Source organism: Salvelinus namaycush, chromosome 8 (assembly GCF_016432855.1).
Source record: "Salvelinus namaycush isolate Seneca chromosome 8, SaNama_1.0, whole genome shotgun sequence".
Taxonomy (NCBI): domain Eukaryota; kingdom Metazoa; phylum Chordata; class Actinopteri; order Salmoniformes; family Salmonidae; genus Salvelinus; species Salvelinus namaycush.
The window spans coordinates 48,713,925-48,730,625 of NC_052314.1; the positions used below are offsets into that span (position 1 = coordinate 48,713,925).

General features: G+C 42.1%; 1 protein-coding gene across 3 annotated transcripts in view; it reads left to right on the plus strand.

Annotated features, from left to right (window-relative positions):
* Positions 1–16,701, plus strand: part of arfip1 (ADP-ribosylation factor interacting protein 1 (arfaptin 1)) — a 39,454-nt gene that overhangs the window by 5,627 nt on the left and 17,126 nt on the right. For all 3 annotated transcript variants that reach the window (XM_038999884.1, XM_038999885.1, XM_038999886.1), the window contains 2 exons: positions 1,332–1,430; positions 11,206–11,305. In XM_038999884.1, the coding sequence (XP_038855812.1) occupies positions 1,332–1,430; positions 11,206–11,305 (199 nt within the window). The remainder of the gene's footprint in view (positions 1–1,331; positions 1,431–11,205; positions 11,306–16,701) is intronic.

Here is a 16,701-nt window from a genome sequence, read left to right on the forward strand (position 1 = left end):
TTGTCAATGATAATGTCATGAGGTTTTCTACCGACAGACTATAGCCTAATAATAACTTTTCATTTCCTATAGAGAATTTGGAATTGTTTCACTGAATACTTTTTAAATTCAAATTGTAGCTCTTCTTGACCCATGGTTTAAGCAAAGCCTTTAGACAAAAACAGATTCATGCTTAATTGCCCGACACAATTCATTCTGCATGAACAGGGTTGGTGTTGCTGCTTTAGCAAGTACGCCCATTTGTATTTTTAGCCTCTTCTGACAGTGACTCAGACAGTCAGTGTGGTTCTGTGGGAGAAGGTGTGAATGTGCTCGTCACACTTCTCACAGTCCTACGTATTCTCCCTATAGGTGACGACATGTGACTGAAGTGTGTAAATGGCTTGAAGGGTTGCCCTTTGACTCTCTTCTTAACAATATCATACCAGACATTTAGCCCTATCTGTTTTGACAACTGGAACTTTTGTTTGGTCTGGTGTGGACAATTTTTTGTATGTTGACTGACAGCAGCTTCACCCTCGTGTTTGTTGTATTTTCCTTGCCCAGATTCCTTGGAGGAGTCCTAGTTTATAAATATGAAACAGTACAAGAACTCTGCTTGACCCAGATAGTTCTGCTTTGTCTGAGGTAATGAGAGGCAATTTGAAAATCTATGTTACTCCGTCACAGCACAGCATCTCAATCCTAAAGTACTAAAGAGATGGTTGGATTTTTTTTGCCCTGATAACTGTGGCAGACCTGGAATGGCCTGGGAGAGGCCCTCATAAAAGCATTGCCATGGAGACCGGGTGGATCTTTGGAACAACCGAAGGACCATGCGTTGATTCCAGTTCTATTTATGTAGAGTAGAAATTGTTAATTTGGTTGCAAGAAATATTTGATACTGCTCAATCAGGGCAGTGATGGCTAGCTCCAAGGCTCTAAAAACCATTTGAAGATTTCCAATTATTCTTGCTGTGTGAAGAGGTCAGGTGAGCTTGCATGTGAGGTATCTTGTGTAATTCTCTGAAGGTTGACTGATCTCCTTTTATGCAAAAACTCAGCTTGAGCTTAATACACTGTTTAAAAACCACCCTAACACTGCAGGATGTTATCTCAATTAATTGTTCATCACTTCTGGTGGCAGTGACCACAAGATGGCAGCCCATAGTCATCAAATTCTGTTGATAGAGTCCCCTCTGCTTATTCTTCCAGACAAACGTTAGGTTCAAAGCATAGGCCTACAGCTTCACTCATGCACAGAGCACACTTGGAAGAGGAAATTGAGGTAAGTCTCATGCAATGTATGAAACACTGTGTTAATCTCTTACCGTAGCTGTTTGTGATTGCAGGACAGCACTATGGATGAGGAGGTCCACAGGAGCCCTGCGGCAGAGATATCGGTCACCAGCAATGGAGACCAGGAGGAGAGCCACGAGGATGTATTCAGGGTAAGGGCTGGACAGGGCCGACTTTTTGGCACTGCATTCACTCACTACATATAATTACATGCACGCACTGCTTCGCAAAACTGAGTTTGCGCTTGAATTTTTTACTTGAAAGGGAACCACATTATTGCGACAATAATGAAGACAGAATGAATTGGTAGGTTTAAGAAACTTTGCAATCGGAGCCAGTGGAATAATGCACTGATCGATTGGGCAATTGGATACACAACGGTGCTTGAGCTTACAGCCAAGCTTTACAAAAGGAGTTTCTTTTATTTCCGGGAACATGTCGAAATCAGCAGTTTGCCCAAGTCAGATCCACACCAGCCTCCATATAATGAATAGCCCTGCACTGACTGGCATTTCTATGGTCATTCGTAAGGCACAGATGGCTTGGCTTCCATTGCTCTTGTTAAAAATATTTAAAAAAATCACAAATGTGATGATGGATAAATTGGCCAAGAAATACCTTGACACCCAGCGTCATTGTCAACCTGTTTATAATATGGTCATAACGCATATATTTAGACCTGTTGTGACATACAGTATGTTTTTTATTTTATGGCTGGTTATGACACCTACATGAGTGTCAAAAGCTACCATACAAGGCAAAAGTATTACATTGCACCATAGCGTACTGTCAACAGTATGTTTATGTTATATTATTTTTGGGGAAATTGACCATATAAAATTATCATTGTTATTGTGCACACATTGATGTCAGACATGCTCCTACCCCAATGTTCTGTTGCTGATGACTGGGATGAATACAGGAGCAGATTTCAGGAGCAGGACAAGACACCCTCTTTGTGACTGATGACTGATTTAAGGGCATTTACGTGATAGGCCTTTCTGGTGTTTATGATTGATGGTCATAATGCTTCTTGACATTGTCAAGGTGTATGTTCTTAGTCCAAGTAAAGTGGCACAGGATGGTCATAATGCTTCATGACGGTGTCATAAAGTGTATTTTCTACAAGTTATTTAATATATGATGAAAAACATAACTGTAAAGAGTTCATTACAACAACAAAGGATTTAAGAAACAAGCATTCAAGCGAAAAAACTTCTTGGCTGAAAAATTATAATTTTTTAAATAAATGTGGGGTTTGACACATTTATGTAGGTGTCATAACCAGCTGTACAATAACGCAATATATGTCAAAACACTAGTAAATATATGGGTCATGGCCATGTTATGTCAGCTGTTATGACTTATTATGACATGGTTATGACCATGTCATAACTTGTTGACACTGGGTGTCAAGTAAAGCGTTACCAAATTATCTCCACAGCAATGATAGTCTAACCCTATTCCTAGTGCTATACAATTATTCAATAAAGGATTACATTTCATATAGCTTGCCACTGTAGCTACATGGTTGTAGTTGTAATCAGTAGGATCAAGCAGCAGGTATTCTCCTCCACTCTCTCAGGAGGATAATTGGTTGTCAGTGAAATTCCGTTTCAGCTTTAGTTTGTCGCAGTGCGATAAGACATTTAGACTGCGATCCTTGGCATGGCTTTTAACAGGCAAGCAGTGTCCGGCTTTGTTTATTGTCGCATCAATTTACTAGACATACAATGACGTTTGGAAAGATATGTCTTTGTAAGGATTACATTGCTGCAAGACATACTATGGATGGACCTAGGCTCCACTACATACTGGTAACTGACAAAATAAAGGAAAAGCCAACATAGTGTCTTAACTCATTACAGTCTAAGTCCTGTCTAATCCGGGGAAGGGAGGGGGATTCTACTAAGCTATATGGAATTGTTTTAAGAAGGTCATACCAAGGATCATTTTGCTATTTGATTTTGAGACCCCTTGAAGTATATAATTAAAAAAATATATATATATACACTGCTCAAAAAAATAAAGGGAACACTAAAATAACACATCCTAGATCTGAATGAATGATATATTCTTATTAAATACTTTTTTCTTTACATAGTTGAATGTGCTGACAACAAAATCACACAAAAATGTATCAACCCATGGAGGTCTGGATTTGGAGTCACACACTCAAAATTAAAATGGAAAACCACACTACAGGCTGATCCAACTTTGATGTAATGTCCTTAGAACAAGTCAAAATGAGGCTCAGTAGTGTGTGTGGCCTCCACGTGCCTGTATGACCTCCCTACAACGCCTGGGCATGCTCCTGATGAGGTGGCGGATGGTCTCCTGAGGGATCTCCTCCCAGACCTGGACTAAAGCATCCGTGAACTCCTGGACAGTCTGTGGTGCAACGTGGCGTTGGTGGATGGAGCGAGACATGATGTCCCAGATGTGCTCAATTGGATTCAGGTCTGGGGAACGGGCGGGCCAGTCCATAGCATCAATGCCTTCCTCTTGCAGGAACTGCTGACACACTCCAGCCACATGAGGTCTAGCATTGTCTTGCATTAGGAGGAACCCAGGGCCAACCGCACCAGCATATGGTCTCACAAGGGGTCTGAGGATCTCATCTCGGTACCTAATGGCAGTCAGGCTACCTCTGGCGAGCACATGGAGGGCTGTGCGGCCCCCCAAAGAAATGCCACCCCACACCATGACTGACCCACCGCCAAACCGGTCATGCTGGAGGATGTTGCAGGCAGCAGAACGTTCTCCACGGCGTCTCCAGACTCTGTCACGTCTGTCACATGTGCGTGTGAACCTGCTTTCATCTGTGAAGAGCACAGGGCGCCAGTGGCGAATTTGCCAATCTTGGTGTTCTCTGGCAAATGCCAAATGTCCTTCACGGTGTTGGGCTGTAAGCACAACCCCCACCTGTGGACGTCGGGCCCTCATACCACCCTCATGGAGTTTCTGACCGTTTGAGCAGACACATGCACATTTGTGGCCTGCTGGAGGTCATTTTGCAGGGCTCTGGCAGTGCTACTCCTTGCACAAAGGCGGAGGTAGCGGTCCTGCTGCTGGGTTGTTGCCCTCCTACGGCCTCCTCCACATCTCCTGATGTACTGGCCTGTCTCCTGGTAGCGCCTCCATGCTCTGGACACTACGCTGACAGACACAGCAAACCTTCTTGCCACAGCTCGCATTGATGTGCCATCCTGGATGAGCTGCACTACCTGAGCCACTTGTGTGGGTTGTAGACTCCGTCTCATGCTACCACTAGAGTGAGAGCACCGCCAGCATTCAAAAGTGACCAAAACATCAGCCAGGAAGCATAGGAACTGAGAAGTGGTCTGTGGTCACCACCTGCAGAATCACTCTTTTATTGGGGGTGTTTTGCTAATTGCCTATAATTTCCACCTTTTGTCTATTCCATTTGCACAACAGCATGTGAAATTTATTGTCAATCAGTGTTGCTTCCTAAGTGGACAGTTTGATTTCACAGAAGTGTGATTGACTTGGAGTTACATTGTGTTGTTTAAGTGTTCCCTTTATTTTTTTGAGCAGTGTATATATGTAACAATTATTAGATGAAAATGTGTATTTGGCCTTGCTACATATTAGCCCATACGAATAAATTGAATAACAGATTCACTACATGGAACAAATATCAAAATTAAGTTAGTTATATAGTGTCTCTCCTATATCTGAGAGATATTTGTTTTACATGTATCTAACTCCTTATTTTTGGCACTAAATAGTCTCCACATATACACAAAAGTATGTGGACACCTCTTCAAATGAGTGGATTTGACTATTTCAGGCACACCCGTTGATGATAGGCGTATAATATCGAGCACACAGCCATGCAATCTCCATAGACAAGCATTGGCAGTAGAATGGCCTTACTGAAGAGCTGTGACTTTCAACTTGGCACCGTCATAGGATGCCACCTTTTCAAAAAGTCAGTTTGTCAAATTTCTGCCCTGCTTGAACTGCCCCGGTAATTGCTGTGTTTGTGAAGTGGAAACGTCTAGTGACAACAACGGCTCAGCCGCGAAATGGCAGGGCACACAAGCTCACAGAAGGGGACAGCTCAGTGGTGAAGCACGTAGTGTGTAAGAAGTCATCTGTCCTTAGTTGCTACGCTCAGTACTGAGTTCCAAACTGCCTCTGAAAGCAACGTCAGCACGAGCTGTTTGTCGGAAGCTTCATGAAATGGGTTTCCATGGCCAAACAGCCACACACAAGCCCAAGCGCAATGCGCAATGCGCAATGCCAAGCATCAGCTGGAGTGATTTAAAGCTTGCCGCCATTGGACCATGGAGCAGTGGAAACGCTTTTTCTGGAGCGATGAATCACGCTTCACCATCCGGCAGTTCGAAGGACAAATCTGGGTATCTCGGAAGCTAGGAGAACGCTACCTGCCGCAATGCATGGTGCCAACTGTGCAGTTTGGTGGAGGAGGAATAATGGTTTTCATGGTTCGGGCTAAGCCCCTTGGTTCCAGTGACGGAAAATGCCCCTTGGTTCCAGTGAAGGAAAATCTTAATGCTACAGCGTACAATGACGTTCTTGAAAATTCTGTTCTTCCAAATTTGTGGACTGTTTGGGGAAGCCCCTTTCCTGTTTCAGCATGACAATGCACCCTTGCACAAAGCGAGGTCCATGCAGAAATGGTTTGTCGAGATCGGTGTGGAAGAACTTGACTGGCCTCCACAGAGCCCCATCGAATCCCTTTGGGATGAATTGGAATGCCGTCTGCGAGCCAGGCCTAATCGCTCAACATCAGTGTCCGACCTCACTAATGATCTTGTGGCTGAATGGAAGCAAGTCCCCGCCGCAATGTTCCAACATCTAGTGGAAAGCCTTCCCAGAACAGTGGAGTCTGTTATAGCAGCAAAGGGGGGACCAACTCTATATTAATGCCCATGATTTTGGAATGAGATGTTCAACGAGCAGGTGTCCACATGTCGTGTACTTACATAAATTTTTTCAAACTGGTACCAGTTGACCATCAGACAAGTCTTTTGAGGCCTGTGGGCGTCCTAGAGCAAACAACCAACATGTATGTGTTCGTGAGAGTCTCACCGTTTAGTGTGTAGCACAAACCGTTCGGACGCTACAGCTTGTGGAGGCCATAGAGCAAAACGGAGAACACCATTTTGTTCATTGAGAGTCATCTTTCCATAGCGGTGTCATAATATTTTGTAGGCAAAAATGTTCGGAATCTACAGATAATTTTGTGAGAAGACCAATTTTTGGGATGACTCAAAGCTGTGTTTGTCAGACCATAACTCTATCACCTTTCACCGCAGATGCGGAAGTGCTACATAGTTGGATTGAGAAGCATCTAATGCGTATTTCTAGGTTAAATATTTTTATTTGGATTTTTATATTATGCTTATTAGATTTCCACAGGTTCGCAGACATTACTCTAGGGGTCAATAGGGTGTTGGGCCACCACAAGCCGCCAGAACAGCATTAATGCGCCTTGGCATAGATTCTACAAGTGTCTGGAACTTTATTGGATAGATGTGACACCATTTTTCCACAAGAAATGCAATAATTTTGTGTTTTGTTGATGGTGGTGGAAAATGCTTTGTCAGTCGCCATTCCAGAATCTCCCATAAGTGTTCAATTGGGTCAAGATCTGGTGACTGCCATGCATATGGATTACATAGTTTTCATGCTCGTTAAACCATTTGGTGGCCACTCGTGCCCTGGGGATGTGGGCATTGTCATCCTATGGGGTATAGCCAAAACAATGAGCAACAATGAGCAACTGGGCCTGCCAAGCATTTTTATGACCCTAAGCATTAATTGTTTAGGAATTGCTCAGGAACCACACCTGTGTGGACGTACCTGCTTTCAATATACTTGGTCTCCCTCATTTAAAGTAATTTGATGCCCCAGCTGTGCATTTGAAACGGTAGCAGCAGCTCTTTTTGTGGCTCCACATCATGGGATTTAATTATGTTTTGATAAGATGGATAGGCCTATACTTTACATAGGCTATGCATCTACACTAACTCCCCATAATGACAAAATGAAAACATGTTTTTAGACATTTTTGCTAATTTTATTGAAAATGAAATACAGAAATGTCTCTTGCATAAGTATTCACGAGTTCCCATGAGTCAATACTTTGTAGAAACACCTTTGGTGGCAATTACAGCTTTGAGTCATCTTGGCTATGTCAGTATCAGCTTTGCACATCAGGATTTGGGGATTTTCTCCCATTTTTCATTGCAATTTTTCTCATGCTCTGTTAAGTTAGTTTGGGAGCTATGGTGAACAGCAATCTTCAAGTCTTTCCACAGATTTTGAATGGGATTCAAGTCTGGACTTTGGCTTGACTGCTGAAGGACTTTCTTGTTCTGAAGCCATTCCAGTGTGGCTTTGGCTGTATGCCTGGGGTCATTGTCCTGTTGGAATGTAAATCTTTGCCCCAGTCTTAGGTCGTTTGCACTCTGAAGCAGGTTCTCATTAAGGATTTTCCTGCATTTGACTCTATTTCATTGTTCTCTCTATCCTTACCAGTCTCCCAGTCCCTGCTGCTAAAAAGCATCCCCATAGCATGATGCTGCCACCACCATGCTTCACGGTAGGGATGGTGTTAGACGAGTGATGAGCTGTGCCTGGTTTTCTCCAGACATAGCACTTTGCATTCAGGTCTCATTAAACCACATAATCTTTTGCCTTATGATCTGAGACTTTCACATGCCTTTTTGCAAACTCCAGGCGTGCTGTCATGTGCCTTTTTCTCAGGAGTGGCTTCCGTCTACCCACTCTCCCATAAAGCCCAGATTGGTGAAGTGCTGTGGAGACTGTTGTCTTTCTGGCAGGTTTTCTGATCTCAGCAGAGGAACTCTAGTTCTGGTCATCAGGTTCATTACAAACAAACATGTTCTGGGGAAATATGGTCATCTATGTAAAATAATGTTCATAGGTGAAAGGAAGAATGCGATATGCTTCATCTCCTAATGTATTGCACATGTTGACTGCAGGTATTTTCTTAAAGTAGCTACAAATATTAAAATGTATTGTAAAACAAAATTTCAACGGCATTGAATAAGCATCCCGTGGCTAGTTCCTAATACCCCAGTACATACGTTATACCACCTAAGCCTAACCGGTATACATGTAATCCTACGTATGTAATGGATCAAACCATAGGACTATTCTTGTCTGTTGTCCATGTGGTATTGTTGCTGCTCTCTATCTATGCCCATGTTTATCATGTATTGATTGATGAATATATCATACTTATCCACGTTAGAAAATGCAGACCGATGGTACATGGTATTAACATGAATGTCAAGACAGACATTGTGAAAATTGGTCGCATGCAGTTCAAATCCTGTCGATCCTCTGTTTATGTCACTGACGGTAAGGCTTTTGTGACCATTGTAAGCACACAGAACATCGCCCCATTGGGGTCTTGCTGTCTAATTTATGTTTAGGGATCGTGCTGTGCTTTGTTAGGCTATATGGTGTAATAAGGGGAAAGCAATAATGCTATATTTCCCTTAAGAACAGTTACAAATCTCTGACATATATACCTATTTTATGATGGAATAAATTGTAATACATAGTGCCGGAGTCTGGCGCAGCAGTAACGCTCCCGTCTTGGGACCGTATGCCCCCAAGGCAATGTGTCTCTGCTCACCTAACTGTTTGTGCCCTTCCTTATACTGTACCTCCTCCTTGGTTTGAGGTTACTTAGGTGTTTGGGCCACACATTCTGAACATGTGGATCTTACCCCTATCCCTCAGTTTTTTTTTCTGTTAGCATTGGCTATAGTTAAGTTAGCAGTGGCTTTTGAAACGCATCCGAATCAATCCCGTAAGTGATAAACTAGAGCTAAATCTAAATGAACATGTCCTTTTAATGTCATACGAATCATGTTATTTACAGAACATTGTCATGATGTGTCATCTCCCTTTTAAAGTAAATTCCAATGTGTTGCCCGATGGTGGCAACTTGATCTCTTACACTGGACGTCAGCCAATAGCTTTGAGGCCGCTGGTGTGATTCATGGTGATTTTCCCTTTAAGTACATTCTGCTTGCTTCAAGGGAAAATCTATTCTCATAAAACCTGTGCAGGACACTTGTTTCTTGAAGTCCTTCAGAAGTATTATTTATTTTTTTATCTTGGTGAAGATTGTAGTTCCATTTCGTGACAGTCTAACGCTTTCGATGTCTGTGTATGGGCACATTTTTGATAATTTAAATTATGCGATTGTTCAGTTTCTGTAAACCGTGAGAATGCATCAACTTAGGTCAAACTCATTGGTGGTGGTGGGAAAAGTACTCAATGTTCATACTTGAGTAAAAGTAAAGATACCTTAATAGAAAATGACTCGAGTACAAGTGAAAGTTACCCAGTAAAATACTACTTGAGTAAAAGTATTAGTTAAATATACTTAAGTATCAAAAGTAAACGTAGTTGCTAAAATATAATTACGTTTCAAAAGTAAAAGTATGAATAATTAAAAATTCCTTATTAAGCAAACCAGACGGCACAATTGTCTTGTTTTTTTTATTTTATTACGGATAGACAGGGTCACACCAACACTCAGACATCATTTAACCTCTCTGCGCACAGATCCCTTTAGCGGGATCATTTCTCTAAACAACCGCTAAATTGCACGGCGCCAAATTCAAAAATATTACTAAAAATATTTATAATCATGCAATCACAAGTGAAATATACCAAAACACAGCTTAGCTTGCAACGAAAGCAATCTAATCTTTTGTGAGTGTATCAATCAATGCTAGAACAGTTAGCCTTATATTAGCTTGGTTAGCTTGGTCACGAAAAGCAATAAAATTAATCGCTTACCTTTGATAATCTTCGGATGTTTGCACTCACGAGACTCCCAGTTACACAACAAATGTTCTTTTTGTTCGATAAATATTACTTTCATAACAAAAAAAACGCCATTTGGGTTGTGCGTTATGTTCAGAAAACTACAGCCTCGTACCGTTCGACGAAAATTCCAAAAAGTATCCGTAATGGTCGTAGAAACATGTCAAATGTTTTTTATAATCAATCCTCAGGTTGTTTTTAACAAACATAATCGATAATATTTCAACCGGACCGTAACCTATTCAATACAAGAGAGAAAAGGAAAATGGAGAGCTCCCCTCGCGCCCAGGAACTATTCAGAGGACACCTGACTACTTTTGAAGAATCTCGTTCATTTTTCAAAATAAAAGCCTGAAACTATGTCTAAAGCCTGGTCATAGCCTGAGGAAGCCATTGGAAAAGGAATCTGGTTGATACCCCTTTAAATGGAAGAAAGACTGGCCAGGAAACACAGATTTAATTTTTTTTTTTATAATAATAATAATAATTATATCACTTCCAGGTTAGATTTTCTCAGGTTTTCGCCTGCAGAATCAGTTTTGTTATACTCACAGACAATATTTTGACAGTTTTGGAAACTTTGGAGTGTTTTCTATCCTAATCTGTAAATTATATGCGTATTCTACGATCTGGACCTGAGAAATAGTCCGTTTACCTTGGGAACGTTATTTAAAAAATAAAAATCTGACCCCTAGCGTCAATAAGTTAAAAAATGAAACATTTGTGAGTCCGCCAGATCAGAGGCAGTAGGGATGACCAGGAATGTTCTCTTGATAAGTGTGCGAATTGGACCATTTTCTGTCCTGCAAAGCATTCAAAATGTAACGAATACTTTTGAGTGTCAGGGAAAACGTATGGAGTAAAAAGTAAAGAATTTTCTTTAGTAATGTATTGAAGTAAAAGTTATAATATCTAAATAGCAAGGTTAAGTACAGATACACCCTAAAAAGGACTTTAGTACTTTAAAGTATTTTTACTTAAGTACTTTACACCAGTGTCGTATTATTCAATGTGAACCTCTATCCTCTGACCGTTGCAATTTTTCCTCCCTGACTTTAGGACCCTTCTTACGGTGACCTGAACCTGTCAGAAAGCCACATCAGCTCTGGCAGCTTTGCCTCGATGACAGAGGGCATCATTGCATCAGGACCATACAGAGGTACAGTAACCAGACTATCAAGAAATTGCGTGCAGCAGCAAATTGAATGTAAAGACTGTTTCCAGTGAGTGCAGGTTTTTTCCTTTTCTACTGTGACCAGAGTACCAAGTACATTTTCTTTAAATGTTTTTTTTGGGGGGGGGGGGGGGTGGAGTGTAGGTCAGCTTTAATATTGCAGATTGTGGCTTCCATCAGTGTAATTGTCTGCATAATTTCCAATCCCCCAGATGTATTTTTTTGTATATATATATTTATTTATTATTATTTTCCCCTAACCCTATCATCCCTCCCCTAATTGGAGTAAATGTATGGACAACAATATTTAGGCTTCTACTTCCAGCTTATACATACTATATACATTTTACTGACACAGTATATCTTACAATAGTTAACTTTTGGTTTTAATTCCATCTTTCAGCTACCCTCAACCCCTTCTATCTATCTCTGAAGACCATCTAGTTTTGATTTCTATTTGCCATATATTTTTCAACTGTGCTGTTTCACAAAAGTTCTTAACCTACATACAGTTGAAGTCGGAAGTTTACATACACTTAGGTTGGAGTCATTAAAACTTGTTTTTCAACCACTCCGCAAATTTCTTGTGAACAAACTATAGTTTTGGAAAGTCGGTTAGGACATCTACTTTGTATTTGACACAAGTCATTTTTCCAACAATTGTTTACAGACAGATTATTTCACTTATAATTCACTGTATCACAATTCCAGTGGGTCAGAAGTTTACATACAGTAAGTTGACTGTGCCTTTAAACAGCTTGGAAAATTCCAGAAAATTGTGTCATGGATTTAGCAGCATCTGATAGGCTAATTGACATAATTTGAGTCAATTGGAGGTGTACCTGTGGATGTATTTCAAGGCCTACCTTCAAACTCAGTGCCTCTTTGCTTGACATCATGGGAAAATCAAAAGAAATTAGAAGACCTCAGCAAATAAATTGTAGCCCTCCACAAGTCTGGTTCATCCTTGGGAGCAATTTCCAAAAGCCTGAAGGTACCACGTTAATCTGTACAAACAATAGTACGCAAGTATAAACACCATGGGACCACGCAGCCATCATACCGCCCAGGAATGAGACGCGTTCTATCTCTTAGAGATGAACGTACTTTGGAGCGAAAAGTGCAAATCAATCCCAGAACAACAGCAAAGGACCTTGTGAAGATGCCAGAGGAAACGGGTACAAAAGTATCTATATCCACAGTAAACGAGTCCTATATTGACATAACCTGAAAGGCCGCTCAGCAAGGAAGAAGCCACTAATCCAAAACCGCCATAAAAAAAGCAAGACTATGGTTTGCAACTGTACATGGGGACAAAGATCATACTTTTTGGAGAAATGTCCTCTGGTCTGATGAAACAAAAATAAAACTGTTTGTCCAAAATGACCATCGTTATGTTTGGAGGAAAAAGGGGGAGGCTTGTAAGCCAAAGAACACCATCCCAACCTTGAAGCACGGGGGTGACAGCATCATGTTATGGGGGTGTTAAAGCTCTGTAGTACCTGTCCTGTGTCCCATAGTGTGCCTGCAGTCCATACAGAACCAGGCTTAAAATGATTTGCCATCTTTTAAATTAGCATGCCGTTGTGTTCTTACATTGATTTGGATAGATTTACAGTAACAGCCTAGAAAAGAGACTTAAAATAAAGTGCAAAATGTATTTAAGTGCCATGTGTTCTTTCTTGCTAAATCCTCTAGAGGACAGAATTTGAAGAAACGATGCTTGATAACACAACGTCAACAAAAAAAACAGGGGAAGGACTTTGATTTCCCATTTTTTCCCCCAGGTTTTCGCTTTCAAAATCCAACTTTTTAAATAGGATGTTCTATGTTCTTCTTCTAAGTCCACATCAATGCTTAAACCACATTAGGGGACAATATTATTATTGTGTAATTACACTTTAATTTAGATGGGCACCACCCAGACTGTTGTTTGGCTAGCTGTGTTTCTGTAGCCATAGGCGGCGCTTTATAATAATGCTTTATAATAAAGCATTCCATGCATCATCACATTTGCAGGAATAGTAGGTTAATGTGATGAGTAGATTGGATAGTCATTATGTAGGCTAATATACCTCAGTGTTAGCAAAAAGTACTTCAATGCATGGTTGAGTGCGTAGTGGCGTAGAGTAGCCTAGGCTATATCAGATACGTTTCTTGACCTTTTTTATAAACCCATTTCATGCAATTCTACTACAATTTATATGACTGGAGACGTTAGCAGAATCTTTTTTAGTATGACAATTACTTGGTAGCCTACTCTGCTGACACTGAAAAACAGATCAATTAAAAACAGCGTCTGATCCATATAATCGGCCTACGAGAAGGGGAGACACACTAATAGCCTACAATCAAGCCCCATAAAACCTAGCAGTCAAACAGGGAAATGGTTCCAATCGTTTTTCCACCATTCATTTTTCCCATAGGGAATTTTAGAAACACTTACACTAAGGGCTGTGTTTTGTGTAGGCTTACCCTGGCGTAAAATTTTGATAACCATGTAAATCCCTCTCGGACAATATATATCGGCGAATATATTGTCACCTTGTACTAGAGAGATTTATACAGTATTCAAAATGTCAGAGGCAAAGGTCGAAAGTCATATGTCCTCCAAAACACAACCCTGCTTCTTGACACACTGCTCGCTTAACCCAGAAGCCAGCCGCACCTGCTACAACTGGTGACAGTGTCAGCGCGCATGTGCCCGACCTGCCAAAGGAGTCACTAGAACGCGATGGGACAAGCACATCCGGCCAAACCCTCCAGTAACCCGGACGATGCTGGGCCAGTTGTACGTCGCCTCATGGGTCTCCCGGTTGTGGCCGGATACGACACAGCTCGGAATCGAACCCGGATCTGTAGTGCGCCTCTCGGGAGGCCCATCGTCAGCAAACTTAATGATGGTATTGGAGTCGTGCCTGGCCACACAGTCGTGGGTAAACAGGGAGTACAGGAGGCGACTAAGCACGCACCCCTGAGGGGCCCCCGTATTGAGGATCAGCGTGGCAGATGTGGTGTTGCCTACCCTTACCTCCTTGGGGTGGCCCGTCAGGAAGTCCAGGATCCAGTTGCAGAGGGAGGTGTTTAGTCCCAGGATCCTTAGCTAAGTGATGAGCTTTGTGGGTATTATGGTGTTGAACGCTGAGCTGTAGTCAATGAACAGCGTTCTCACAAAAGTGTTCCTTTTGTCCAGGTGGGAAAGGGCAGTGTGGAGTGCGAATGAGATTGCTTGTGGATCTGTTGGGGCGCTATTCAAATTGGAGTGGGTCTAGGGTATCCTGGAGGATGCTGTTGTGAGCCATGACCAGCCTTTCAAAGCACTTCATGGCTACCGACATGAGTGCTACGGGGCGGTAGTCATTTAGGCAGGTTACCTTCGCTTTCTTGGGCACAGGGACTATGGTGGTCTGCTTGAAACATTGTAGGTATTACGGACTTAGTCAGGGAGAGGTTGAAATGTCAGTGAAGACACTTGCCAGTTGGGCCGCGCATGCTCTGAGTACACGTCCTGGTAATCCGTCTGGCCCTTGACCTGTTTTAAAGGTCTAGCTCACATCGGCTACGGAGAGCGTGATCACACAGTCGTCCGGAACAGCTGGTGCTCTCACGCATGCTTCAGAGTTGCTGGCCTCGGAAGTGAGCATAAAAGGCATTTAGCCCGTCTGGTAGGCTCGCGTCACTGGGCAGCTCGCTGCTGGGCTTCCCTTTAGTCTGTAATAGTAGTAAGCTCTTACACACCTGAAGAGCGTAAGAGCCGGTGTAGTAGGACTCAATCTTAGTCCTGTATTGACGCTTTGCCTGTTTGATCGTTCGTCTGAGGGCGTAGCGGGATTTCCTATAAGCGTCCGGATTAGTATCCCGCTCATTGAAAGCGGTAGCTCTAGTCTTTAGCTCAGTGCGAATGTTGCATGTAATCCATGGCTTCTGATTTGGATATGTACAGTTGAAGTCGGAAGTTTACATACACCTTAGCCAAATACATTTAAACTCAGTTTTTCACAATTCCTGACATTTAATCCTAGTAGTAACTTCCCTGTCTTAGGTCTGTAGGATCACCACTTTATTTTAACAATGTGAAATGTCAGAATAATAGTAGAGAATTATTTCAGCTTTTATTTCTTTCACACATTCCCAGTGGGTCAGAAGTTTACATACACTCAATTAGTATTTGGTAGCATTGCCTTTTTAAATTGTTTAACTTGGGTCAAGCGGTTTGGGTTGCCTTCCACAATAAGTTGGGGAAATTTTGTCCTATTCCTCCTGACAGAGCTGGTGTAACTGAGTCAGGTTTGTAGGCCTCCTTGCTCGCACACGCTTTTTCAGTTCTGCCTACAAATTTTCTATAGGGTTGAGGTCAGGGCTTTGTGATGGCCACTCCAATACCTTGACTTTGTTGTCCTTAAGCCATTTTTTCACAACTTTGGAAGTATGCTTGGGGTCATTGTCCATTTGGAAGACCGATTTGCGACCAAGCATTAATTTCCTGACTGATGTCTTGAGATGTTGCTTCAATATATCCACAACATTTCCCTCACGATGCCATCTATTTTGTGAAGTGCACCAGTCCCTCCTGCAGCAAATCACCCCCACAACATGATGCTGCCACCCCTGTGCTTCACGGTTTGAATCAGCTTGCAAGCTTCCCCCTTTTTCCTCCAAACATAATGATGGTCATTATGGCCAAACAGTTCTATTTTGTATTTTATTTCATCAGACCAGAGGACATTTCTCCAAAAGGTACGCTCTTTGTCCCCATGTGCAGTTGCAAACCGTAGCCTGGCTTTTTTATGGCTTTTTTGGAGCAGTGGCTTCTTCCTTGCTGAGCGGCCTTTCATGCTGGTAGAAATTAGGTATAACCAATTTAAGTTTGCCTGCGTTAAAGCCCCCGGCCACTAGGAGTGCCGCTTCTAGATTAGCATTTTCTTGTTTGCTTATGTCCTTATACAGTTCATTGAGTGCGGTCTTAGTGCCAGCATCGGGTTGTGGGGGTAAATAGACGGATACGAAAAATATAGATAGTGTGGTCTGCAGCTTATCATATGGTACTCTACTTCAGGCGTGCAATACCTCGAGACTAATATTAGACATCACACACCAGCTGTTATAGACAAATAGACCCACACCACCACCACCCCTTGTCTTACCGGACGTAGCTGTTCTGTCCTGCCAATGCACGGCAACCCAAACATAATATATTACAGTTTTTAATGTCCTGTTGGTATGATAGTCTCGATCGGAGCTCAGCCAGTTTATTCTCCAGTGATTGCACGTTGGCCAATAGAACGGATGGTCGAAGCGGGTTACCCAATCGCCGACAAATTATCACAAGGCACCTGGATCTGCACCCCCAGACATTTGCACATTACTGTTTTGAATAAATC